This window comes from Hippocampus bargibanti, linkage group LG06, assembly GCF_051943395.1.
Source record: "Hippocampus bargibanti isolate YZ-2025 linkage group LG06, ASM5194339v1, whole genome shotgun sequence".
NCBI classification, from domain to species: domain Eukaryota; kingdom Metazoa; phylum Chordata; class Actinopteri; order Syngnathiformes; family Syngnathidae; genus Hippocampus; species Hippocampus bargibanti.
Window position 1 is genome coordinate 1894049 of NC_142739.1, and position 27356 is coordinate 1921404.

A 27356-nucleotide genomic window follows, 5' to 3' on the forward strand; every position below is an offset into this window, starting at 1 on the left:
CTCATCAGTATTACTAATCCTATGGTGCCTCAGCAGGCTATTGTATGAACGATCCAAGTTGAACCTCACCCCACCAAACCGGTTTAATGAAGGATTTAGTTGTTTTATGAAAATCGCCTCCTTTCAAACCATCTATGTTCTTTTTAACCTCATTGTCATCAAATGAGTGGTTGCTAGCTCTTATGTGCATATGTACTACCGATTGAGGCCCACTAGTATTATCCCTGCGATGTTGATAAAGTCGTTTTTTGAGAATTGGTTTAGTTTCCCCAATGTACTGCTCTTTACAATTTTCATTCTTACAATGTATTGAATAAACTACATTACTTTGAGGGGAATTTATTTTTGTTTGGAAAACTACGATTCAATCAAATTCAAGAATAACTCAATGACTTTAGCCTGAAACAGACATATTTCAGGGTTATAATAGGGCTTGAGTCTACCGATGACTATAAAATGATGAGGACAGCTTACAAAACATTTGAAACTTCTCATTAAATTGTTTCATAAATTTGTGCTAATATAGCAATAGGGATGATAGACTCTTGGTCCTAAATCCTCATGGGTTGCTTCACGTGTCTTGCATGGGGAATGTGGTGCTGGTAACAGTTTTAATCGCAATTTGATAGATAATCCAAATGTACAAGAGTATTTCAACCCAAGGAGGACTCCTCTCTCCACCAGTGCAACGGGTCAACGCTTATCACCTAGTTCTGGGCCAAATTAATTTCTCGAAATTGAGTTGAAAATAAGCATGTTTTCTGTATTAATTGCAGATTTAATAGTGTCAATAGATGCACTCTCTCAAAAAGGGAAATGCTTTCTGCATTGGTCTGCTGGCCTGAGTTTTACAGTAAGTTTGGCCAAATGAATATTTCTTTGCATTCCTATCAGATACTAAGGAAGCTTATCAAAGTAATTCATATATATCAAGAGCTTCTATGATTTTTCAAAAGGCTATTAATGCATTATTAATACAGTTGTAGTTTGCAGCAAATAAAAAGTATTATTACTTGTCAGTTCTATTCTGAATGTTCATATAATTATGGAGCGATAAATGTAAAACATACATTCATGCCTTCAATATATGTGTAGGCATGCTCAGTACTGGCAGACTAGAAACAAAACAGCGTGCCCTCCCATCCCTTAACTTAAAATAATTTTACCATTCACTTTTAAATCTACTAAATTAAGAATGAAATATACCATTGACTTATTAAATATTGTTCTCTATGAGGCCATTATAAACCTAAAATGAGGCTTTGAAAATCATCCTCGTAATTGAACAGATTTGTTACCATTCTGCCGCAGGAACATACCAATGTATTGTTCTCGGTACCCATCTCAATCTTCCCTTCGAAGGGTCCCCAGGTTGTTCCCACAGGCAGCTGCTGACGGCTGTGAATCCGTCGCTCGCCATCTTTAAGGAAGGCGTCCAGCTCTCCTGAAAACATACAATATCCATAACAGTTAACCGCACCACTCAATGTGACCCAGGATTTCCACGGCTAATCACAGTGACGTTTCGTCAAACCTACATGTACAGTGAGACCTCAGCTTACGAACTGAATTGGTTCCCAGACAGAGTGTGAAAGCCAAAAAGTGTGTATCACAAAAAGCTTTTCCCATAGGAAACCATTAAAATGGGAATAATCCGTTCCCAGGTTTCCATAAAATATACTTTTCAACTAAATAAGGCTTAAAGGACAACCACCGTCACTTTTTTTGTTTTTTAACTGACATCAGAAAAACGTTTTATAGAATCTAAAATACCCAAAACACGCAGTATGATGTTTTTAGTCAAATGCAAAACACCAATAAAAATGACTTAAAGTGTCCAACATCTGCCAAAAATTGAGCTGCGAATTGGGCATTTTCAGAAAGTCCCGCCCCCATTTCGTGATGTCACGCCAAGACGTCTTGCATTGCTAGTGAATCAAAACAATGGCTTCAGATTCTGATAATATGCTTTCTTGTTACACATCCAGTTATGAAGCTGATTCAAATAGTTCTGAAGAGGAAAGCATACATGTTTGCAATCGATTAAAGAATTTATTTGTGCCATTTTGAGGCAACATTGGGGGGGAAATCTCTCACCCAAAAAAAAGAGGCACAAAATGGCGACCTCCTGTGGCCACCTCCGTTTCCACAGGCTGATAAATTCCTTATATGGTGCTTGGACGCCCTCTTCTGGCCTTCTGACGGCTTTTGGGTGCAACACGAGGTCCTCAGACCAAACAAGTACAGCAAAATACATTGACGTGATGGAAGTCTTTTTTAAGGTCAGGAGCGGTCCTTTAGTGACGTCACGTACGGACTCGTCACCAACTCAAAAACAAGACTTCCTGAATATTCAGCGCGAGTCTTAAAACGTAAAATATAGTTATATGCAGTGGAATCTTTGTAAAATACGCTCAGTAGAAGTCATTTGAAGCCATTTTACAAATTATGGACACAACTTGTCCTGAGACGTCGATTGTCCTTTAAAACTACACACAACATACCTTATTCTATGCATAATAAATGTACTATTGTATTGTAATGAAAGAAATACACTGCACTGTATAATAAAGTCACTTTATTTACATTAGTGATGGTCGTTGATGGCTCTTAATTGACACCTGTTGCTTTCTGACTTGTAAGGTCTCACAAAACTGAGGCATCACATTATCATTCATTATGTCTGTGTAAGCTCTCAGTCGTACAGGAGTGGTCCATCGATGAGAAGGTTTCTTCAGCCGTCATCTGTACAAAAGTGAAGGTTTTCGCTGACGAAGCCTCTTGGATAGGAGGTGAAACGTCCGAAACCTTCACTTTTGTACAGATGACGGCTGAAGAAACCTTCTTATCATTCATTATGTTGATGATTCTCATTGCCTTTTCTAGATGGAACTGTTCAATAAAAGCCTGCACAAATTTTTGCTGACCTCATTATGGTCAGCAACAAGCTCCTCGATGTCATCTGCATCCACTTTGAGTCCCGTAGGTGCTGGCAGGGATTTTCTTACAACAAAAGGCGCGAGTCCGATGATTCCACGGACGTGGAATAAAACGCGTCATTAGTCACGTAAAAAGCATCGACTAAATAACGCCTTTGTGTAAACTTTACACAAAGCGTTATTTAGTCGATGTGAGAAACGCGAACGAGGTGTGCGTTTGTGGCGTCACATGTGCACACCGCGGCTGTCATGTGAATCTCAGCCTGACACATCTCTCACGCTTTGTGTCACTTCCCTGAGAGTAACATTCTTCATTTCCACCATTTCCACCATCCTTCGCCTAAAAGCTTCACAGTGTTGTGTAAACTTTACACAAAGCCGTTATTTAGTCGATGCTTTCATGTGACTAATGACGCCGAAATTGTCACGTGCGAGTTGACAGGTGGGGCGGCGCCGCCGCTCGCGACACTTCAATTTCATTTCATTAAAACAAGTCGCTGAAGCTTTACACTGTAAAGCTAGTAGACGAAGGATGGTGGCAATGGTGGAAATGTAGAAGGGGGCGTGGAAAGAAGCGCCGGCTGGAGCGCTGTTCGGTCGTGTACTTCCGCCGAAGATCCGAAGATCACTCCGCCAGATCCGAAGAGCACGCCGCCAGCCGTGGTGGATGTGTATCGTGAAAAGTAGTGCGTATTTCAAGGTTTGATTTCATAAATTTGACGTTCGTAAGACGAAAACTTCGTAAGATAAGGTGTTCATAAGCTGAGGTCTCACTGTACCATCATACGATTGTCTCCAGGCCCTGCGGTATAAACATTCAAAGGTTAAAGCAAAGCAATTTCAAAATAGATAAACAAATCAAGCTCGCAGCAATATGATGGTTTGCCTCAGATGCATCGTGCAGTAACATCATTCCAAAGGTGTCATCTGTTGCGATAATCTCTATGAGACATTACAGGCGGAAGGCTAGATAGTTGAAGGACTATTTTTGTAATTCCAGGAAGAAAAAGCCCTCGTTAGTTTTTTTTTTCTTTTTTAAACGGCGCCCCACTTAATTAACAGTGAAACCGGAGAGCACTGTTAGTACTACCGGTGCTCACCTCCCTGACACCCCGAGCTATCTTAGCTCTTAGATTGAGTGTACATTTTCCGAATGGAGTCTTATCAAATCATTCAGTCTTCTCATGGAAAACCCACACATCGATTTACAGACTGTTGCAAGTTTGATCAATTCTGACCAAATTTTGATCCGAGACATCCCCATGCCTTTCTAATGTTGACTTATTTAATAAATTGATTACGATTCAAGGCGGCAATGTTAATTTTTGTTAACAGAGCAATGTCACAAAAATATATACACCGCCCTAACTTTAGACAATTCAAAATGTGCCAACTGAGTAGCAATACAACAACGCATTCCCTGAGTTTATGATCTGTTTGATCTTGTATGGAAGCACTATCGATGAATAGTACCATTCCTGACATGCTGACTTGTATTGAATGATTAACTACAGAAATGTAAGTGTAGCTACACAGAAGGTAATGCAGATAAACACAGTTGCAGAATTCAAATTGCTGATAGGCTAGCTGTTTAAATAGTGAACTGGAGATTGGTATTGTGATGATTAGTACACAACAGTGGACTGGTTCTAATAACAGCACACAAATGATTAGAATGTACAATATATTACCATGTTTGCATATTGGTTATGAATTGTCGTCTCATATGGTGTTGTCACAAGTCTGATGTGACCTTTCAATGTTGTGTCTACATCCGGTATGAGGCTGGACCCGCTGGCCTTGTGTCAGCACTGGCATAATGCATGTGGGATGAACATGGCCCTGAAGTGGCAAAGGAGGCACTGGTTTGACTCTTGCAAACCAGATGTCGGACGGCTGTGGAGTGAAGTATTTGGGCCAGAAATCAATTTACAACTCTGGCCCATATGTGGACACCCAGTATTGAGTCACCCTTAAAGGACAACCGACATCACTTTTTTGTTTCTTAACTGACATCAGAAAAACGTTTCATAGCATCTAAAATACCCAAAACACGCAGTATGATATTTTTAGTCAAATGCAAAACACCAATAAAAATGACTTAAAGCGAATTGGGCATTTTCAGAAAATCCCGCCCCCAGTTCGTGACGTCACGCCAAGACGTCTTGCATTGCTGGAGAATCAAAACAATGGCTTCAGATTCACAGAATATGCTTTATTGTTACACATCCAGTTATGAATATGATTCAAATAGTTCTGAAGAGGAAAGCATACATGTTTGCAATTGATGAAAGAAGTCCTTCCGTGTCATTTTGAGGCATCTGGACTGCAATGTAGCTTCCCAGAAATGATGCAGAAAATGGCGACCAAGCTCCCTGTGAGGAATTAATCAGCCCGTTTCCACAGGCTGATAAATTCCTTATATGGAGCTTGGTCGCCCTCTTCTGCCTTTTTTTGGTGCAACATGACGTTTTCAGACCAAAGAAGCACAGCAAAATACATTAACGTGATGGAAGGACTGTGCAGTTTTCCAGCGTATGTGCTATTATATGTGAGGTTCACAAATATGACAATAAATGTTTGTTTATAACAGGTGTTTTTGAGGTTTTAAAAAATATGGGTCATATAGCCTCATGAAAAAAAGAGTCTTTGTTAAGGTTGAATTAAGGCTGACATCAGGAGCCTGTTCTGGCCCAGCACAGGTCCAGATATGGTGATTCAATGTGGCTCAGATTTGGGCTTCCTTTGTGGATGCCGGATGTGTCCCACTGCAGGACCATCATTCATTGAGGTATGTGGGCCAAGTACACTGGTGTGTTCGATGTATTAAGTTCATCCTGTCTACTTGATATCTAATTTAAAACAGATTCATTACTTAGTTTGCACTGGTGTGTGTTCGCCACAGCGGGGCCTGACCAATTTTGATGTGTGGGTGCCGATATAATTCTTCTGTTCATTTTTAAATACCAGATGTGTATCAACAGTAAATTTCTCCACTGTGAGACTAATAAAGGCTAAACCAATCCAATCCAATATCACACTGTAATACCTGCCTGCTGCGATGCTATTATGCTTACTCCATGTATGAAAAAAATCTGACAATTAAATGGCATTTTTCGTCAAATTCATCAAATGTGATAACTGGTTTTATAGGGAAAACCAAATGTCACATTTTCCTCCCTACAGTCTGGCATGAAGTCATTGTCTATGAACCTGCGAAAAAGTACGTGTACATCTAAGTGAAGCGATTTGAAGTCATTTCTTCTCTTCACCTTCTTCTTGTATGCCTGCTTCTGCAGTGGAAGGTGGCTGAGCTCATTATGGAGAAATAATTAAACACCGGTGCACAGCTGGTCATCATCATCGAGATCAACAGCCACCGCTTGATGCATTCTGTTTGTCCTCAGATAAGTCCCGCGGCCTTTAACCGCTTGGATGCAAGTTGCTGTTTAGCGCCACTTGACACACAGCTCAGCCGACATGCAGCCAGTTACTCTTTTTATTTCTTTATTTATTTACTCGTGGTCTTTTTTGTCCCTTTATTTTTGTTGAGATGGGAGGGTAGTTATATTGGGTAGTTGAACGGTGTGCATGCAAGTAAGTAGGGGTGAGTGAGGTGGAGATTTAAGGGGCATTTTGTGGTTCACCGTGCTTGGCTTTCAGTTGTGTGCGTGTGTATCTCACAACAAATGTTGCCTGAGGACCTCAGTGCACAGATGGCTGGTCACATCTGTTGCAGCTACTCGTGGACTTCACAAAAAAACAAACAAACAAACAAAAAAAAAACATGATGAATAATGAGTTACCTTTATGACCTGTCTGTATTTTTTATGTTCATTTATGTTCATATACAGTATTATAAATAGACTACATTATCTGTACTCGGTCTCTAACGCCATTGATTTTTTTATCCTATAATGGTGTATACAGGTAATATCCAACTTACGACCGGGTTCCGTTCCGACAAAACGGTCGTAAGTCGAAATCCATTCAAAATGGCCGACGTGGCGTTTACATGACAGGATAGTACACAATGTCAATCTATTGTTTTTAAGCAACGTTTTCTATTGAATACTATTATATACCAAACTTGTTTACAGTTCATTTATAAACTTTATAACTTTTAGTGGCATTTTTATAATGTTATACAGTAAAGTCTCGTTATATCGATATCGGATATATCGATAGTCCCGGTTATATCGATACTATTTCTATGCACGCATGGAGAAAATTACATGCGAACAGGGTCGGATATATCGATAGTCCCGGTTATATCGATATTTTTTCGGACTCCCTTGAATATCGATATAACGAGACTTTACTGTATTTCGTATTATTGATTTTTACTACTGTATAACTGTACCTGTATAGTATACAAAACTGTTTAATGTATAGTTCATTTATAAATGTTATACTTACCCTCTAGTGTCGTTTTTATCATTTTATATTTCATATTATCGATTTTTATTACTGTATGACTGTATCTGTAATGTATACAAAACTGTTTACAAGACAGTTCATTAATAAATGTTATACTTACCTTTTAGTGTCGTTTTCATTTTGTATTTCATATTATCGGTTTATATTTTATATTTACATTTTATATCGTGGGTTAAAGAAAACACTTATCCAGCTGTTGAAAAATGGTTCTCCCTGTTAACGGCCAAAAGAAGTCGCCCGACACACACGCTCGGACTCAGGCGGAGGCCGAAGGAAAAAAGCAGTGTACAGTACTATAGGAGATGTTGCCGAGACGGTATCTGCTCTGTATAACTACTGTCACGAGTGTAGTCACGCAATCTATTGCGTGACTACACTGTGCGAGTGTGTGACATGCTGGCTGGCCAAAATTGTAGTACGCGTTGCCGGCTGCTTGCGCGTTGCGGTGCCAGGCGTACAATTAGAAAATAAAGGGTCTGCCGGTCGTAGTCGTAAGTACGCGTAGTCGTAAATCGCGCCGGTCGTAACTCGGATGTTACCTGTACGTATTTGGTGACTTTATCTGTGTGTTGAGTTTCCTCTTGTCCAATTTCCAACTGCCAAAGATTTCACAATCTAACACAGAAAAATTTGGTCTCATCCTCACCTTTGTCAGCACACCCCTGCTCCTGTCACCCGCTAAACTTGCCAACGCCACCTACCACTCAGCCGCCGCCCACATACACACAGCATAGGAGCTCCCTAGCTCAGATCATCATTTGTTGCTGGACTCTCGGGTCTGTTCCTGCAGTCCGCAGATACTTGGCAGACAAATGAATGTCCCTTTGTGTGAAGAGATCCTTCTCAGTTAACACCCAAGATGTGCCATGCTGGCATCTGTTTGTTTTTGGGTTCCCACTGTGTGCTATTTTGCTGGAGAACAGGATGTCTTCTCTCTCAATTCGGTGACATATGACTCTATGCTTAGTTCCTTGGTGGCTTGCTATGATTTAAAGAAAAAATGGTTGTTGTCTAGTTTTTGGTAATGAAGTTCCTTTGTCTTCATTGGAAGGAGGTTATTTTATGTACTTGGTAAAAATATGTGACTTCGACACCCCTGCCCATATTCACATTTTCATATAAAGTTTCCCCAGAATTCACATTCTATATAGCGGTGAATTCTTGACATGTAATTTGTGATCTTGAGCAATGGCCCTGCTAATAATTCGGGATGACAAATTACTTCATCAAATTGCCCCCTTTTTCGACAGCAGCAAACCCACTTCAGATATTTCCACATACACTTTAACTTATGAATTTTAATTTGACTCCCCAGTTCAACGAACCAACTAGAAGGTGTGAAAATTACTTTAAAGGTTTCCTAACTACACAACAGAAGGCTTTACTTACTGGATTGGAAAAGGCAGATGTAATTATGGATAAAAGACAGACGAATATATATACAGCTATAACTTTGAATCAAGGCTAATAAATGGCTTCTGCTCAAAGTTCAACATGCAAAGGGCAATTGTGATATTCCTGCTGAATCACAGTCATCTTCACTGATAGGCAGCACGAGAGACAGCAAATGGGCTATAAATTAATATACCACAAGAGCGGCATATGGGGGGGAAATAGAATGGTCTGTATCAGTTGGACAAGAGGTGTCAACTCTTTATAGCAGATAGGTCTATGTGATATGAAATTTTACAGCTGAAGTAGAAATGTCACAGAGCTTTGATAAGGGAGCGATGAACTTTCTGCTTTCCCTTACCCAAACTGCTATTATCAGGTCTCACGGAGCAAAATGCAACATTTATAACCCACAGTTCACACTATTATCTCTTGGAAGAGGCACTTGCTTGAAAACACCTCTCAGCCACCACACAGACACCTCCTCCTCACTCTCGGCACCCACCTCTATTATCCCCCCAAAGCCTAAAGGGTTCTGCTCCGGCCTCCGCTCCTTTTGAACAGCAGGAAAAAGGAGCTGATCGATTGTTTCCAGGCGGTAACATCATTCCATTCACGTGTGTCAAGAACAAAAACAAAACAAAAACAAAGACATGGGAATTTGCCCACTTTGGGTCATACTGGGTTTCAGGCAATGTACAGCTTTCAAAAAAGAAGGGCTCCTATTTATTTATTTATTTATTTATTTGCTCGTTTATTTGATTGAGCAAGCAAGTAGACATTCTTGATTTAGGGGATAACAATTAGTACTAATTGTAAAATAACAATACTGTGACGAATATCATTCGTCATCATAGTTATGGAACACAAATATTGTACGGTAAAATCACAGAAAGCAACTGGTGCATTTTGGGGTCGACTGATTTCACTTTTCTGGACTTGTATTGAATTGAAAATTAGCAGCTGAGGTTGAACAGAGCTGAAGAAAAATACATTGCATGCAGGACTCTACCCTACATGACTACAAAATAGTCAAACAAATATTATTAGCGGACTATGGAACAGAGTATAAAAAAGTCAAGGTTGAGGTCAGGCAACTAAAGCTGCTTTCAAACGGCAAATGTTGTTTTCTCTTGAGACCAATCTTGGATTTCAGAACCAAATCGACTCCCTAGAGACGACAAATTCACTAAGGACGGTGCGCTGTAACCTGTGCCAGTTTAGTTGTAACGGAAGGTAATCCAAATCCAGGCTAAGAACGTGGTTCAAATATTCAGACAGTGCATCTTCTCTGAATTCAAACTTTGGCTGTTATTGAACAGATGAATTCTACCAGTTGCCAAGTCGCTGCTTCCATTAAAAACCTGGCAAAGTTTGCTGCCAGCCTGCTGACAACAATCTGCGAGACATCCATCGTTGGAGAAGCACAGCAATTTCGACAGATTGCATGTAAAGGGAGGCCGAAAAACTGAAAGAATGATTGTCCCCACACAAAGATACATCCCTTATCGCCACCACCATCTAGAGGACACACACCACTCCTGCTGCAATCAAATTCTTTTAAATGCTTTCCCCAAAATTTCCAACCCATCAAAAGGACATTACTTGACTTGCGAGTGCAAAGATGATTGCAAAATGGTTGGTCTGCTAACTTGGGATGAATTTTAAAAGGAACCTGCCATCCTCTCAGTGTGTTCAGTCTTTTCATAAAAAAAATGTTGCATGACAACATTGCCTGGCACATGATTGAACTTGAAAGCACCAAGTGGGATGTTGTTTGATTTGGACTGCATTTGATTGTATTGCCATTGTAAAATAAACATCACTGCATACACCATTCCCACATCGCAGTTTTTTTATGTCCACAAAATCACCACACAGCTAAAACAACAACTGTGAGATGACAACTGTGCTGGTTTTGAGAGAAAGGTCTTCACCACACCAGGCAATTGGAATGCTCCTTGTCTAGTCGGTTTATGCCGCGACAAGTTGCCTCTGTCCTTTTTGTCTCGCGTCACCTCCATGCACGGCTGGTACAGGTTCTACATCACAGTGCCGTGTTACATACAAGGGGCAATGGTGAATCGATCAAGCGGCGGTTGATTGTCAAAATTAAATGTGAAATATTTCACAATCGATGAATCACTTTGAAACTTTAATTACAAACTATTCTAATGCTTGGAATTTCAGCCTTTCATCAGTACATATCAGATTTCTGTAATGTTCCATGAAGGCAAAAAAATTATTTTTGCGTCTTAAAAATGAGACATTTGTAAACAGGTGCTTTTACTTTGCAAAACATTTACCCCAATTTTCTGACGTATAATATCAAACATAAAACACATTTAAGTGTGCTTATTCTGTACTGTCAGTTTAAAACAATGTCTTATTTTAGAGCAAAGAAGCAGTGGATTTTTCAATTGTTTTTAAATCCAATATTTCAACAGTCTAATTGACAGGTTAGTCGATTATTAAAACAATCATTAGTTGCACCGATATATTAAAAAAATATTATCAGTATGTTTTCTTCTGTTTTTTCCATTCGTTTTTTTGCCTTCAAGGGGTCACCACAGCGAACCAGTGTCCTCCATCTTCAGAGGTTTGATTGGCATGTTTGTTTTGGCCAAGCTTTTACGTCAGATGACCTTCCTGAAACAACCCTCTGTATTTATCCGGGCTTGGGACCGGCACAAGAAGACACTGGCTTACGTCCCCTTGTGGCTACAGAACAAGCAACTCTATGAACATGATGAAGGTGCTCAGTAAAAGGCTCCCAAACACAAAATTGTCAGCATTGAAAAAAGGAAAACTATACTGGCCTAGCTCAACTCCCCTTTCTAATTAGGAGTACCATAAACACAATACATGGTTCATCCCGAGAACCACCGAAAGCCGAGAATCCCTAACTCGGAGTTCACGGATATCCTTTACTGATGAGCTGATCGCGAGAAAAGACGCCGTTGGCCGACCGATACGATGTGAAAATGTACATAAAAATATCATCAGTATGTCAGTATTAGAAATGTAATATTTTGGAGCCGCATACAATAACTTCAACATTTGAAGAACATATAATATTTTCATTTCATTTACTATATTCCCCTCTGCTTTCATGAGTTGCTTTGTAACTTTGTAACATTTGAAGCTAATTCACTCTCAAAGGCATATTTATGTCAGACATCACACATTTAATGCAAGGTATATTTATGTCAGACAGCATATCGTCAGATGGAGCTGGTGCGTCCTGCACACCTGATAATTAAGGGACGGAAAAGAGGCCTGTGCTCGCTGTGAAACAGCCACATACAATTTTTCATGCCCAAACAACTCCAGTTAAATGTGGATGTGAATTTGTTAGACTGCGCTACGGCTCGGTAGGTGTTTGGGCATATTCGTTTGGACGTCCTTGACACATTTTACAATTTGGCGACTTCAATTAAATGAGGTTTTAGACGTGATTCTCAAAACTGGTGTCAATGCTGGTGTGTTTGGTTGAGGTGCAGGCTGGCACATTCTGAGATTTGCATTTGTAATGTGAACACCTACCAAATGATACACTGACTGCATATCATGATACTCAAGCTCACACTGCATAGTGATGTTTTAACTGAATTCAGACTTTAATTACTTTACGTTGCTCTGAATTTACTCAAAGTCAATTACTAGGCTGCAACTTCCCATCGGTAACGAGAAATTCTGTTTTTTTTTTCCTGGATGACCTAGTTGTCTTTTGTGAGGAGGTTTTAGCCGAAACAGTTTGACAGCCAACAGATAAGATGGATTAAGCTTTTTTTTCATCCAGTTTTGATGTGAACAGCGTAAAAGCGGGTTAAATCATTGAGTTTCAGGAGTATTTTTAAATGCCTGGAGATAGTGTGATAAAAGAGCTAAACCTAAGACTTGGGTTTGGAAGGTCAAGGTCGCAGCTTTAGAGAGCAGTTACCCCATGACAGGCCAGCTCCCCTCTCTCTCGGGGTGAGCTGAGCGCCGTAGTCGAGCCAACCTCTCATCACTCAGAGAAAAGATACACGGAAGGAGTGAAACAAAATCCAACTGGCGCTCAAAGAGGGGCGCACCCTCGCCTTGTGAGCGAATGTGTGCCTGAGAGAGAAAGAGAGCAATTTAGTTCCTGCTTGTCTCAGTTTGTGCACATGAACCAATCGGTGCGTGTGCCTGCCTTTGTGAGTTGTATCCTGTAAAAATTCACCCGTGAGCAACTTGCTCCATAATTAGGTTTTGATTATTTGCGAGTGCTGAAATAAAACAACAATTAATCTGCTGCGAGAAATGAGCAACAATTTGAGCATTGCCGTTCCGAGAGCATATTCACACATTCTCACACAGAGACACAAACAACACACCCACAATATATATATATAAAGTAAAGTCTCGTTATATCGATATTCAAGGGAGTCTGAAGAAATATCGATATAACCGGGACTATCGATATATCCGACCCTGTTTGCATGTAATTTTCTCCGTGCGTGCATAGAAATAGTATCGATATAACCGGGACTATCGATATATCCGATATCGATATAACGAGACTTTACTGTATATATACAGTAAAGTCTCGTTATATCGATATTCAAGGGAGTCCGAAAAAATATCGATATAACCGGGACTATCGATATATCCGACCCTGTTTGCATGTAATTTTCTCCGTGCGTGCATAGAAATAGTATCGATATAACCGGGACTATCGATATAACGAGACTTTACTGTATATATATATATATATATATATATATATATATATATATATATATATATATACACACACACACACACACACACACACGCACACACACACGCACACACACACACACACACTCACACACACACACACACACACACACGCACACACACACACACACATACACACACACACACACACACACAGTAAAGTCTCGTTATATCGATATCGGTTATATCGATAGTACTGCTTATTACGATACTATTTCTATGAACGCAAGGAGAAAATTTACATGCCGCAGGATCGGATATATCGATAGTCCGGTTATATCGATATTTTTTCCGACTCCCGAGAATATCGATATAACGAGACTTACTGTATATATATATATATATATATACAGTATACATATACATATACATATACATATACATATACATATACATATACATATATACACACACACACACACACACTATATGCCAGAGGCGTTGCCTGTGTAGAGCATTGCACGTTATTCGTACCTATGATGTGGTCAGGTAAGTCAACTTTTTTAACCTCCCCAAAACCTGATCTGAGGTGTGTTAAGCATAGGCATAGTCCTTGACAGCCATAGAGTCGCTTAATGCTACTTTGCCAAAATAAATGTATTTGAATTTTTGACCGCACAGCAATGAAATCATTTGAGCAAAGAAAAAACAGAGAAAACACAAACAAGTCAATCATGTTACATGAGGTCAAAGCCCAACATGTTTTCTTATCTGATGTCACATCAGAGCAACATTGAGAGTTTTCTGCTCCAAAACCTTTCCACGGGGACATATTCAGACATTTTGTGGACATCTTTTCCCTCACTGCTCCCCATGTCAGTGACATGGGAGAGTAATCCTATACACAGGCTGCTATTGTGAAATGAGAAACTAGCCTCCTTCACTGCCAGAGACCAGATGCACCTCTCTCTCTCTCTCTCTCTCTCTCTCTCTCTCTCTCTCTCTCTCTCTCTCTCTCTCTCTCTCTCTCTCTCTCTCTCTCTCTCTCTCTCTCTCTCTCTGTCTCTCTCTCTCTCTCTCTCTCTCTGTCTCTCTGTTTCTCTGTTTCTCCCCCTCCCTCTCTCTCTGTCCTAATCTGTAAACGACTTAAAGGAGCCTTATCTCCGGGCTCTTCTGCTTCATTTCATGCTTGATTTACTTTAATTTGTCTGATAGGGCACAAGGATTTGGAAATGGCCCATCTTTCGGTTGGAAAATGTTCTGATTTTTCTCTGGCATTGTTATGTGGAGGTTTTTGACTTTTCTGCCCTGTCCCTCGCTTCTATTCCTCCATCTCCATCTCTCTCCCACTCACTCTTCTGCTTTCTCTTCTTTTCTCTATTTGCCAGCTTTTTTTCTGTGAAGGGGTGACTGAGTAGTGGGGGTCGATCCAGTGCAACAGTCTGTTTGAGTGCATTTGGATTCAAACTAACACGGCAGTAACTTTTCCCCACGGTGTGATTTTTCTGATAGGCAATAGCAACACTTGAGTGATATTTGTTTGCCTTTTTGATCCACTCCGGGTGCAGAGCAGCCAAGTGCTTCAAACCACAAAGATGTTATGTTGAAGTTAAGAGGCAACCGGCCCTCCACTTAACCGAGTGGTTCACCGGCGCACGCTGATAATGTGAGCGCACAGTGTGGGATGGGGGGGGGGGGGATGTTTTTTTTTTTTTCTTTACAGATGCCTCAAGTTTTTCTTTCTCCCGTAAAACTCATATTCTTGCACGGCTGCCTGACTACTCTCGTCACCAAGACATTTTCTCACTTGTGCTGAATGACAGTACAGGAAGGGAGTTATGATTAGAGAAGCCCAGATCCTGCATAATCTCCATCCCCTTCCATCAACGAGCAAGGCACGGAAGCAAAAGAAAAAAAGTCACTGAAGGAGACATGGGGGGGAAAAGAAAGATATGAGCTGTGTGTACAGAGATGTCACACGGCTCTGCCAGCTTCCTTTACCCACTCAAACCTATAAATCCATACAACTACAGACTGAATAGTCTGAATGACGGTATTTTCAAATTATTAACATTTGAGATGTACGGGGAGGGTGGGGGGATTACGGGCTCCATCATGAAATGCAGGAATGCTCGCTTGCATGCGTCTGACTTCTCTCACGATGTCACTACGTTCAAACAACGCAAGGAGAAACAAATGGTCAATCACGCAAGCACATACACATATGAACACATGCACGTGTGCATGCTTGCAATCACACACGCACGCACGCCCACACACAAACATGCACACACACACACACACACACACACACACACACACACACACACACACACACACACACACAAGAACGATTGAAATTCATCACACAACCTGAATTTACTTAACTGCTGGGTCTGTAAGTGACGATAAACGGAGTGATGATCCGGCAACACGTCTTTATCCGTGCTTTGCTTTAATTAACACTAGCTTGTTTGTTGAAAAGATGATTAATATGCCAATGAAAACGGCATAATTGAATAGTGCAACACTGGCACAATCAGGGAGGAACATGCATTTTTTTCCCATGAACTTTTGATTTTTGTTATCGTAAATAATTACTATTACAATAATAATTACAATAATAATGCAATACAATAAATACAATAATAATTACAATAATAATGCAATACAATAAATACAATAATTATAATTACTCTTGACAAAATGTTTCCGCCTCCTTCCATTCTTGAACACAAAAACATATATATACAGTAAAGTCTCGTTATATCGATATTCAAGGGAGTCCGAAAAAATATCGATATAACCGGGACTATCGATATATCCGACCCTGTTTGCATGTAATTCTCTCCGTGCGTGCATAGAAATAGTATCGATATAACCGGGACTATCGATATATCCGATATAGATATAACGAGACTTTACTGTATATATAAATATATACAGTAAAGTCTCGTTATATCGATATCGGTTATACCGATAGTACTGCTATTACGATACTATTTCTATGAACTCGAGGAGAAAATTTACATGCCGCAGGATCGGATATATCGATAGTCCAGTTATATCGATATTTTTTCCGACTCCCGAAAATATCGATATAATGAGACTTTACTGTATATATATATATATATATATATATATATATATATATATATATATATATATATATATATATATATATATATATATATATATATATATATATATACTTCTTTTAAAAAAAGCAATAAAAAGTGGACTTGAAACTGAAATAACAGCAGGATTGAGGTTTCTGAATGGGTATATTCAAAGTCCTCACCCCTGTGGTGAATTTGGTGAAAATATTGTTTTACTTTTTGTGGTATTAACTTTTTCCTCTCATTTAACCACGCACACACAGTGAGTAAAAAGTGTGTGTATCCAAGTGAAATGAAAATACACACCAAAACATCATTTTGGATGAATTCGTGAGGACCTCTCTGAAACTTTAACAGATGCATATATAGACCCTCTAGAACCTTTTAGAATGAAAAACTTGTGAGGACCCGCCAAAAGGTCCTCACTTGTCAAAAATGTCCCCACTACGTATGTTATACAATGTTAGCGGTCCTCACAAGACTAGTCATACAAACACACACACACACACACACACACACACACACACACACACACACACACACACACACACACACACACACACACACACACACACACACACACACACACACACACACACATATATATATATATATATACATTTTTTGTGTGACAACCCACATTTTCTATCCTTATTTAGACATGTTCAATTGGTTTCACAGTAAAAAAGATGTTATTATGAGTTTTTTTCTTCAATTTTTCCTGTACATAATTTCAGTTGATATGCAGACGAAATAGCTGGGTCTGAATTATCCTATTGAATGCATTCTTACTCTTTTACTTTACTTACTACATCCCACACAATTGTATAATACTAGAACAGAATGTGGTGACATCTTCCTTAGATGATAAGACCATTGATTACATTTTGCCCCATTTTAGATTATATAACTAACAACCATGAAGTTTCTCCAGAAAGCCTCTTAGTATGGCGGATCAGTGACTAAATTTGCATCGAGGCAAAGCAGTATAGGAGTACAGCAATGTGTCTAATCTCTTGTTGCATATTTCATCATTATTATCGCCCATTGTGAACATGTGTGCGGCTGTGGTAAATGAGGGCTCCTCCTCACACAGGTGATGTATGCCTCAACAACAAATGCACATCGAGACTATTTGCAGAAATCTGTTTTGCTTTGATGACAACTTGTTTATAGTTGTTCTAAAGTTTTATCGACGTTGATGATGGACTTTCAAGGTTCAGAGATCTGCACTATTCAAGTTTTGTCTGATTTATCAGAAGGCATTTGACTAAACCCCTACAGGTACAAGATAAAAACCCTTCTCTTCCCAAACAAAATTGCTGTGATGTGCATCCAAATTTGTTGATTGCAAGACGGCGGCGGTGCTGCAAAAAGGGTGGGTTTCAGAGGGGCTTTATGTGTTTGGTGGCATCGTGCAGAGAAAGTTTCTACTTTGCTGATATAACAGTCAAGAGTGTCTATAAGTCTACTTAAAAAGCTTAGGTATCAGTCGAGACAGCTGTGACACCCTCGTCTTATGATTCTGTCGAGCCAGTACACTATCAAACCTTTCATATAGTTCCCAAGCTACATTTCTGGTGACAAAAGCTCTGCAAAAGCCTCCTGAAGGATTCATCTATATCCTAATATTTCCAATCCAATTTAAGTGCAGCAGCAGTGGTCTGTGGACTAGTTTACCAATCTTTGCTTTCTAAGGCTCCTTATGCTGAAGGCTTGAGGGGTTCAATCAATGCTGCTTTGATCTCCACCGCAACCATAATTATTTAACATTGTTACAAGGATTTCTCTAATCCATCCTACCATTAAATCCCTTTTACACCCTCATCTTCTGCAGCCTAATCTGCATCTGGGTACTCCGTTTGTCTCGCTCCCCTCATTTTGTTGCATCCCTCTCTCCCTTGACTGCAACCGGACTTTACAAAAGTGTTAGGTGCCGAGTTGGAAAGTGCCTCGTTGAGAATGAGCAAGTTGGCTTGGACTGTTGCTGTGTGTAAATCGCACGGCCTTTTGCACTTGATCGTCGGCATCCTATTCACTCGGAGTTTCATCAGGTCAAATTGTAAATACAATACAATGCTTCAAGTTGTACCTCTACAGTACAACTTGCAGGCCTCATAATTCAACTGCCGGTGGCTCTATTATATTTTGATATTAACTCCAGTAAAGCACTACTTACACTGTGCATTACATTTTCTTCTTAACCCTAGTAAGGCTATTTTACACAAGCTTAATAGGAGCACTCATAATTATTGTTATAGCAGTAATTTCGATGAGAAGGTTTCTTCAGCCGTCATCTGTACGTTTTTGAAGGTGTCGGACGTTTCGCTTCTTATCCAAGATGCTTCTTCAGCGAACTAAAGTCTTACTGGTAGTATCGGCCCTATATATATATCCCTAATGTCCACACATGGTGGCGCCGGACACAGCTATGATAGGTACCTACTCTCAGGTTGGGGGGAGCAGAGGACCACTCCCTGTGGCCCCACTACATTCCTGACTAACGACTGGCCCATTTACCCCCACTCCCACCGGTATCACCTCATCAGCATTACGAATGTTGCCTAACCTGTTTTGCCTAAGCAGGCTATTGTATGAACGATCAAAATTGAACCTCACCCCACCAGCCCGGTTTAATGAAGGATTTTGTTGTTTTATAAGAATCGCTTCTTTTACCCCCCTTTCAAACCATCTATGTTCTTTAGCTAAGATTTTAACCTCATTGTCGTCAAATGAGTGGTTGCTAATGCTGATGACAGACGTAATGCTGATGAGGTCATACCGGTGGGAGTGGGACCTGCTGGTAGTTTTGGTTTGACATGATTCTTTAAGTCCCCACGGAGTTGCGAAAAACCTGGAAAAATTAAATCAAGAATTATGCCATTTTAAAGTGATTTCTGAGTGAGCACTCATAAATATGTTTTTTTTTTCATGTTTGAAATTGGGTTCCCATGGGTCAAAACCTTTGTACACCATGCGTGTGCGTGTGTGTGTGTGTGTGTGTTTTGAAAGATTATAAATCTACTTCGAAATGTTTGTGATTACAGATGATTTTATAATGTGGAAATACAGTGGGTCCTCGGACACCCTGCCTTACAAAATTTTCGGTCTACGAACGTTTAATTTATGAAAATTAAACCTTGGAATAAGCACTACTTTTCGGGATACACACGGAGCGCCGCCCCACCACGGCTGGCGGAGTTATCTTCGGCGGAAGAACACCAAAGCACATGACCGAACAGCGCCCCAGCCGGCCTACATTTCCACACCCGCTTTCTCTGAATGCACACGTCGATCACCTCCAAGGATTTTTTTACAGATACTTTTGCTGTTATGGGACCGAAAAAGACCCCACCACAGGCTTGTGTTCAGCCGAAGAAGACACAAAACAAAATAACAGTCAAGGAGAAGAAGATCATCGAAAAACACGAACAAGGTGTGCGTTGTCAAGGTGTGCGTGTCTGATTTAACAGCCCAGTACCGATATGCTAAGTCCACCATTGCGACCATCCTTCGCAACAAAGAAGCCATTAAGGGCGCTCGTGTTGCTAAAGGTGCTTCCGTGCTGTCAAAGCAAAGGTTTGGGGCAATAGAAGAGGTTGAAAAACTTTTGTTAATTTGGATTAACGAAAAGCTGCAAGCCGGCGACAGCGTGAATAAAGCAATTATATCCGAGAAAGCACGGCTAATTCACTCTGATATCGTCATGCGGCAACCTGGAATTTCGCCATTTATTGATACAAGGGGTCATTCCTCGAAATGGTGAAAGAAGAAGGCTACGTTCCTCAGCAATTATTTAATGCAGATGAGACCGGCCTTTTTTGGAAAAAGATGCCTAACCGGACTTTCATAACACAGGAAGACAAGTCTGAACCCCATTCCATCAAGCCATCAACAACCATCACAAAGGTAAATAAAACGATTTTATTTCGACTACAGTTTATTTCGTTAATTACAGTCCTAATGGAATGTGACTCCTTTCAGACAGCAATTATCTCTGACCTGCCACCCCATTCCATCAAGCCATCAACGACCATCACAAAACTTTATACAATAGCACATTTATTATACATAGAATAAGGTATAATGTTTGTTGTTTTAAGGCTTATTTAGTTGATTAAATTATATTTTATGGAGACATGGGAACAGATTATTCTCATTTTAATGGTTTCCTATGGGACATTCATTTTACACACTTTTCGCCTTACACACTCTGTCTTGGAACCATTTAAGTTCGTAAACCAAGTCGCCACTGTAATTCATCCATCCATTTTCCAGACTGCTTTGTCCTCACTCGGGTTGCGGGGTGTGCTGGAGCCTACCTCAGCTGTCTTTGGGCAGTAGGTGATGGACACCCTGAACTGGTTTCCAGCCAATCAGAACGAATAACCATTTAAGCTCACACTCACACTTCAGGATGATTTGCGATACATTAACAAATCCGTTCAATTTCTACTTGAGAAACCATGAATTTGAGGCTGGCAGAACTGTCAAAGTTCATGTGATGGTTTGATGTACAAAGTTTATATTTGCTGGTTTATACTAGTGATCACTTTGAATTACAACAAAAGGTCCTCATGTACTTTAGCAACTATTTGCGTGTCTTTGTTTCACCATGGCATAAATAGCTGCATGAGCAACCACAAACATTTGTTGAGCCAGCTGCCAAAGTATCGTGGCCATCTGGTCCTCCTGTTCTTCTAGTATGACATATGTGCATTATTTAAACTTGAAATGTTTTTGGAGGTGTGTGGGGTGTGAGGGTGTGCAGAAAGCAGATTGGCCAAAGAGTATTCTGGACTGGTTGGAGTAACACATGGGGCTTTTTACATCTGAGCAAAGCTGGATTTAGCACGTGCACATTTGAGGTCCTGAAAATGGCAGGAAGGTAGTGGGTGGATCTTCTATTTGTGTGCGTGTGTGTGGCTGTCAGGTAGTATTCATTGGCTGACCCCTTGGGCAACGGCCAACTGCAACAGGCGCTGAGCAAGGTGTGCCATGCTGACATTGGGGATAGCCAAGGGAAAATATTTTTGAACAAAGTGACCACATTGCTCTTGTTCCATTCTGTTACACTTTGCTCCTGCTACAATTCTACTTGGCAACTAGACACCCAATAAAAAAATCTTGAAATGGGTCAAATGGAAATAGACAGTCCATTTGTTCACTTGTATCTATTATATGAAGCTTGTGATCATGAATATAAATTGCCATTAAATAGACAATTTCAATATTGATTAAGAGGAATGTCCACTTTACTTAACAATCATGACTTCCTCGCTATGTATTACACTTCATGTTTAGTTTTTTTCAAGCATCCTCACAAGCATTGAAATCGATGAAAAGGTTTCTTCAGCCATCATCTGTACGGACCTTTCGCTTTGTATCCAAGATGCTTCGTCAGTGAACTAAAGTGTGACACCTTCGAAACGTCCGACATATTCGAAGAAGTACAGATGACGGCTGAAGAAACCTTTCATCGATGGACCACTCCTGTAAGACTGAGAGCGTACACAGACGTAAAGCATTGAAATTTTTATCACATATTTTTTTTAGGATCACCACCACGGAGAGCCATTTCTTGCGTACTCACAAATCCTACACCTTGACATAGGATCGCCACAGTTGCATTTGTCAAGAAATAATTATTCCCCTTCTTCCAACGCCCTGGCTCGAGAAGAAGGCATTTTTCACCTTTCTTTACAGTCACAGAGTTAAGGTCGTCTTATTTTCTAATATGATTAGGGCAGATTATGTTCGCACCCGCTGACTGTCTTTGCATGTGCCTTGTAATTGACAAGTGACAGTCCAGCATAAACCCCTCATCATAAATCAACTGCAAAAGGCTCCAGTTCACCAGATGTAGGCACTGGTATTCTTCTCAGCAACAAATTGTATTTCAGTCCAGGCCAGAATTAAAAAAACTAAAGAAAAAGCAATTAGAATGTCCAGTTAATCCAGTTAATCCAAGGATAGTCACAGTACAGTAGTTGTGACATGTTTTGCTCATGCCTCATCACAATTTTTGTGAGAGTAAATGCCACTTCCGAGGCAGAAACATTCCAGAACTATTGCTTTACCAATCTTCCTACGGCATTGTAGAGGGGGTGTGGTTTACACGCAGAAGCACTGAGATAAGGCCGAGAACAAGTTCATTAGCAAAGTTCGCTAGTAGAAACACGCTTTTCCCAATTAGCCTCGAGGAGACACTGAGACAGATTATCGCCACTCATCCATGAAAATTACAAGAATAGTATGACAAGGTATCTCCCGAATCAGTGGCTGATTGCAAAAGTGCCATGACAAGAAATGAACAAGATATAGAAGATCAGCGCGCAGATTTGCTCGAGGACATACTGGGAAAGACAAGCTGGGTGTTCCATATCAGAGACGCGGCACTCGGAACAACAGAAACAGCTATCAGTTTAATATTAAGTCATCGTGCGTGGCTCTCTTCTGCTGCAGACAGTGAATCAATCAGAGAACAAGGACCAATCATGGACAGTCACTTGGTATGTGCGTAGAGGAGATGAAAGGAAATGAATAAAAAAAGAAGAAATGTTCAATTACAGGATATGGGTTGTGAAGCCTTTTGTAGTTACTCAGCAAGGGAAAGTGGACATAGGTGTTTCAATAGATTTCCCAAAGCAGGTGGGCATGTTCCGAGTTAACCCGCCTCATTAAAAAGCTTGTCTCTCTTTTATGGAACGGCCATTACACATCCTATTCGGATGCACTCCTGGAGTGATTAAAAATTATCTGCGGGTGATCATAATCACACCTGCTTTAACTTCAGACTGCCACTAACAAAGAACTTTTCAATGCGGAGCTATCTGAACATTTACAAAGAGATGAAAAAGTAGACATTCACAAACTAAATAAAATGGCTTTAATCGCTTTAAACAGGAAGTCATGTCTTTTCAAATGGCCGTATCTGATGGTCTGATTTGCCTCTTTATTCAAATTATAACATGCCCATCTGACTTTTGCAGTACAATGGGAAAAATTAAAAAGGGAAGTGACCTTTTATGGCAGCCTTGATGGGAAAGTGAATGGCGTTATTATGCGGCAAGATTAATTTCTGCCTTCTCTACGCTGCCCAGGGAGAAAACAGAGGAGAGACAGGGTCAACTCACGATTATGGTGGCATAAGCTTCGTATTTGCGGCAACATATTTAAACAGCGCGCTTTCTCAAGCCTTGCTGTTAAGATGAAGCAAGCAGGATGTATAAGAGTTGGACACAGCTATTTTTTTCTCCCCAATGTACTGCAGCAGAGATTAGGGCACTGTGTGGAAGTCCACAAACCAAAGGCCACTTGATAGATGAGAACCACTCAGGCTGCGCTTTCGTAAAACATGAAATGGGCAACACGCAGAACGTCCTCCGCATTTCAACTGTGGAGAATATGCAAGCAGTTCAGTCTAGGTGTCTTTCTGAGCCCTTAAGACTCATTCTGATGGGTAAGTAGAAGGCAAATGATAATTAAAGTCAGTCATGTATCTGACCATGCTACTGTACTGTATATCCATTCCTCCTTTTCAAAATCATATTTTTAAGCTCAGCATTTCTTGGCCCAAAATGTCTTGTCTCGGCATGTGATGCCTTCTTTTTGTCATGGCCCCCATAGTTCTGAGCTGACCCCCTCAGCCCTGTCTCCTGACTGATCACAGTGATGGTTTATTACTGCCGTTCCAGCAGTCTTATCTTTAGCCAGCAATGCTCATTTCCTTCCTCAGATTTAAATGCAAATGTGAAATTTAATGATAAATGCATTATCTGATAGGCGTGATAACGCTGATTCACTGTCAGTATAAAATACACACCCCAGGGGGCTTTTAGCTCGCAAGCACAACTTGCCCAAACCCACTTTTTCTCTTTTTATTCCTTTTACTGTCTCTCTCATTTTGCAAATGCCTGTACCTGCGATACATCATTGAGGTCATTTTATACATTAAATCGAATCATGTTTTCAGCATTTAGCCATGCGTATGCAGGCTGCTTAATGTATTATCCATCACTTTGATGAAGTCACTTTTGGTAGAATGGTGAAAAGGTTTTTGCTGAAAAAAACACAGACATATTCTTCTACCTTTTATGCACCTTTTTAAAAAGAAAGTGCTGTACATGCTGGTAAATTCTAACAGTGGTGTCTGTATAAATTGTGCCATTCCATGCAAACTTGTGACTGATTCAGCCATCGTGAAATGGAAGACACAATGCTTCCTTCCTTTTTTAGCCCAAGAGTTTATACTTACTGGAATTGTCTTTACTGTATTCTTCGTGTGAAATGCATTGCAAACCAAGAATAACTCTGATGGCTCTAAAAAAATTGCAAATTTGCAATAGTGCGCATGCATCCATTGCTTACTTGGGCCATCCCATTCATCCAGCGCCAGTGTAGCATGCCTCGTGTTCTCGGCCTGGTTGTCCACTTCTGGTTCTCCGGTCTCTCGGTTGCAATTTTCCTCTCCTAAAAAAAGGAAAGATAATTCAACAAAACTTAAATAACTGCAACCGAGGGAACAGTACAAAAATGATGACACATGGCATCGATTATTAAAAAAAAAACAACATTTGAAAGATATTTGCCAGATATTAAACAATAATAACCTGATGTGATATTTCTGTGGGTTTGTGAGTATAAGGCAATGTATGTATAAAAGCACATTAAGCAGTGTGCTCACAAGATCCAGCTGCATACTTTCATGTAAAAAGAATTCTCCTTAGTTCTTGCAGGAAAAAGAGGAAGTGCCATTAAACAGGAAGGAAAGCCATGTGTGGGGGAGAGGTGGCTATTTATTACCGTTTGATCTATTGTGGAGCGAGTGAGAATGTGTGTTATAGGATGTAGGGCTGATTTGCAGTCTTTGGATTCAGACAAACCGTGCTTGGGGATATTTGGGTATATCGCTCCAGGAAGCAAGTGCTTAAAGTCCTTGTTAAATAGACAGAACCTCCAAATGCACAGCACTGAAAGTGATGGGATTGCTTGGTGAGCAATCAGGGATGCATTTACTGAAAGAAAATGTGCATGCTTAGTGACAAGGATGTGTTGTAAGGAGAGGCAGGCCATGAAGAACGAAAAATAAGCACAAAATGATTAGATAAAATTATTCTCAATTCCAGCTCCCTTGTGTATTCCAGTACATGTGCTTAAATTTGATTCCATTTTAAAATTTAATAGTGTGCACGATTACGAAGTCCGAACTGATGATTTCTTTTTCCCACCTTCAAAGACATGTTGCAGCGAGCAGCCTCAGAATGTGCAATGTACTACTAACTAGTTTGAGGAGGCTTGTAATCGATAACTTGGCGTCTTTGTCTCTCCAGTATGTTTTCAGATTCTTAGAATATGCACTCGAATTTCCCGTTTTATTTTGAGATTGGTTCTGCAGTGCAGAATAAAATTAAATAAAATAAATAATTATGGTGATGAAAATAAACTAGCAAACATGGGCACTGGGAAGGTGTTTGTTATCAATTTTCAAATGACAGCTGACACAGGACAACAATGTCCTTCCATGGTAACGTTGATCTGCCTATCAAGCACACATGGACACAAGAACAAACGCACAAGAACACGCGCACATGTACAAACGTTTGTTTAGATTTTTTTTGTTGGAATTCATTTCAAACAAGGAGGCAATCGCTGCCAAAACGATCAGTTGTCATCCTCCTACTTGAATAAATATTCAAGAGAGAAAAGTAATATTGCACTGAAGGCTTGAGATATGTCCTACTTACAGCGCATGAGGTCATTACGACCTAGTTTGTTTATATGAGTCTCTACTTGGGGAAGCATCTCTCTCCGTACACTCCTTCACCCTCCCGGTATGGTATCAGAGAGCCCACTGAGCTAAATTCCTCGCTATTTGTTGTGAGGACTGGATAACTTCTTTCACATACTGGGCTTGTATTATGACGTATTATGGATAGATTAAAAAAAAACAAATGACATAACATTAAAAGCAATACCTTGATGTCAGGCAAACATGTTAATCTCTGTAACTAAATGTATTGGAAGTGTTTAATCACAGGCTGGGAAATGAACCGACAAGATGATTCCTTAATTAAGGAGTAATGAAGGATTTTCTGCCTTCTATTGAACACAGTTTGCAATGCATTTTAAACACCAGTTTAGGCAGCCTTACAGGGCACAATGTCACAAGCCTTTGATGAAGTTTCCTTCACAAAAGTCATGATGAAAAAACAGCAGGAGGATGTGCTGTGGCAGCATTCCTTTCCTTACAACATAGTCGCTGGGAACAAGGAGAAATAGCATTTGATGTTACTGCCACCCTTCACGTATTGACAGATTGATTGAATAGCTCGGTTTTATTCACAGAGGAACTACGCTAAGTAATAAAGGCAATGTCCAGTTTCACGATTTGAACTGAGACGCACAGAAGCCTGGTCAAGGGAGACAGAAATATCAATGATAATCTTCTACTGTTATCGCCTTCATCATATTTTACAGAGAGAAGGTTGGGTGAGAGAGGGCTATCCAGAACAGGAGGGATGGCGAGCGGGGTGGCCTGCTGGTCACATGTTTGACAGGGATGCATGAGGACTCAGTGAGCTGTTCGCATTGGTGCTATCATTACTTTATCAAAGGACAACACTGGAGCCACATCACAGTCACACACGGTGTGACGCACATTCAGGTCAATAAGCTTATAGGCAATTTACACAAACAATTCCTCGAGCAAGGTAGCAACAAAGTCATATTGGCTTTTTCTGTGCCTTGTAGCATTGTCTTTGCTATGGAAGCCCTTGAA

General features: G+C 40.2%; 1 protein-coding gene across 1 annotated transcript in view; it reads right to left on the reverse strand.

The window, feature by feature from the left end:
• zfpm2a (zinc finger protein, FOG family member 2a) overlaps positions 1 to 27356 on the reverse strand; it is a 125891-nt gene that overhangs the window by 60898 nt on the left and 37637 nt on the right. The window contains exons 3-4 of the mRNA XM_088999689.1: positions 24947 to 25048; positions 1320 to 1444 (exon numbers count right to left, since the gene is read on the reverse strand). Of these exons, the coding sequence (XP_088855815.1) occupies positions 1320 to 1444; positions 24947 to 25048 (227 nt within the window). The remainder of the gene's footprint in view (positions 1 to 1319; positions 1445 to 24946; positions 25049 to 27356) is intronic.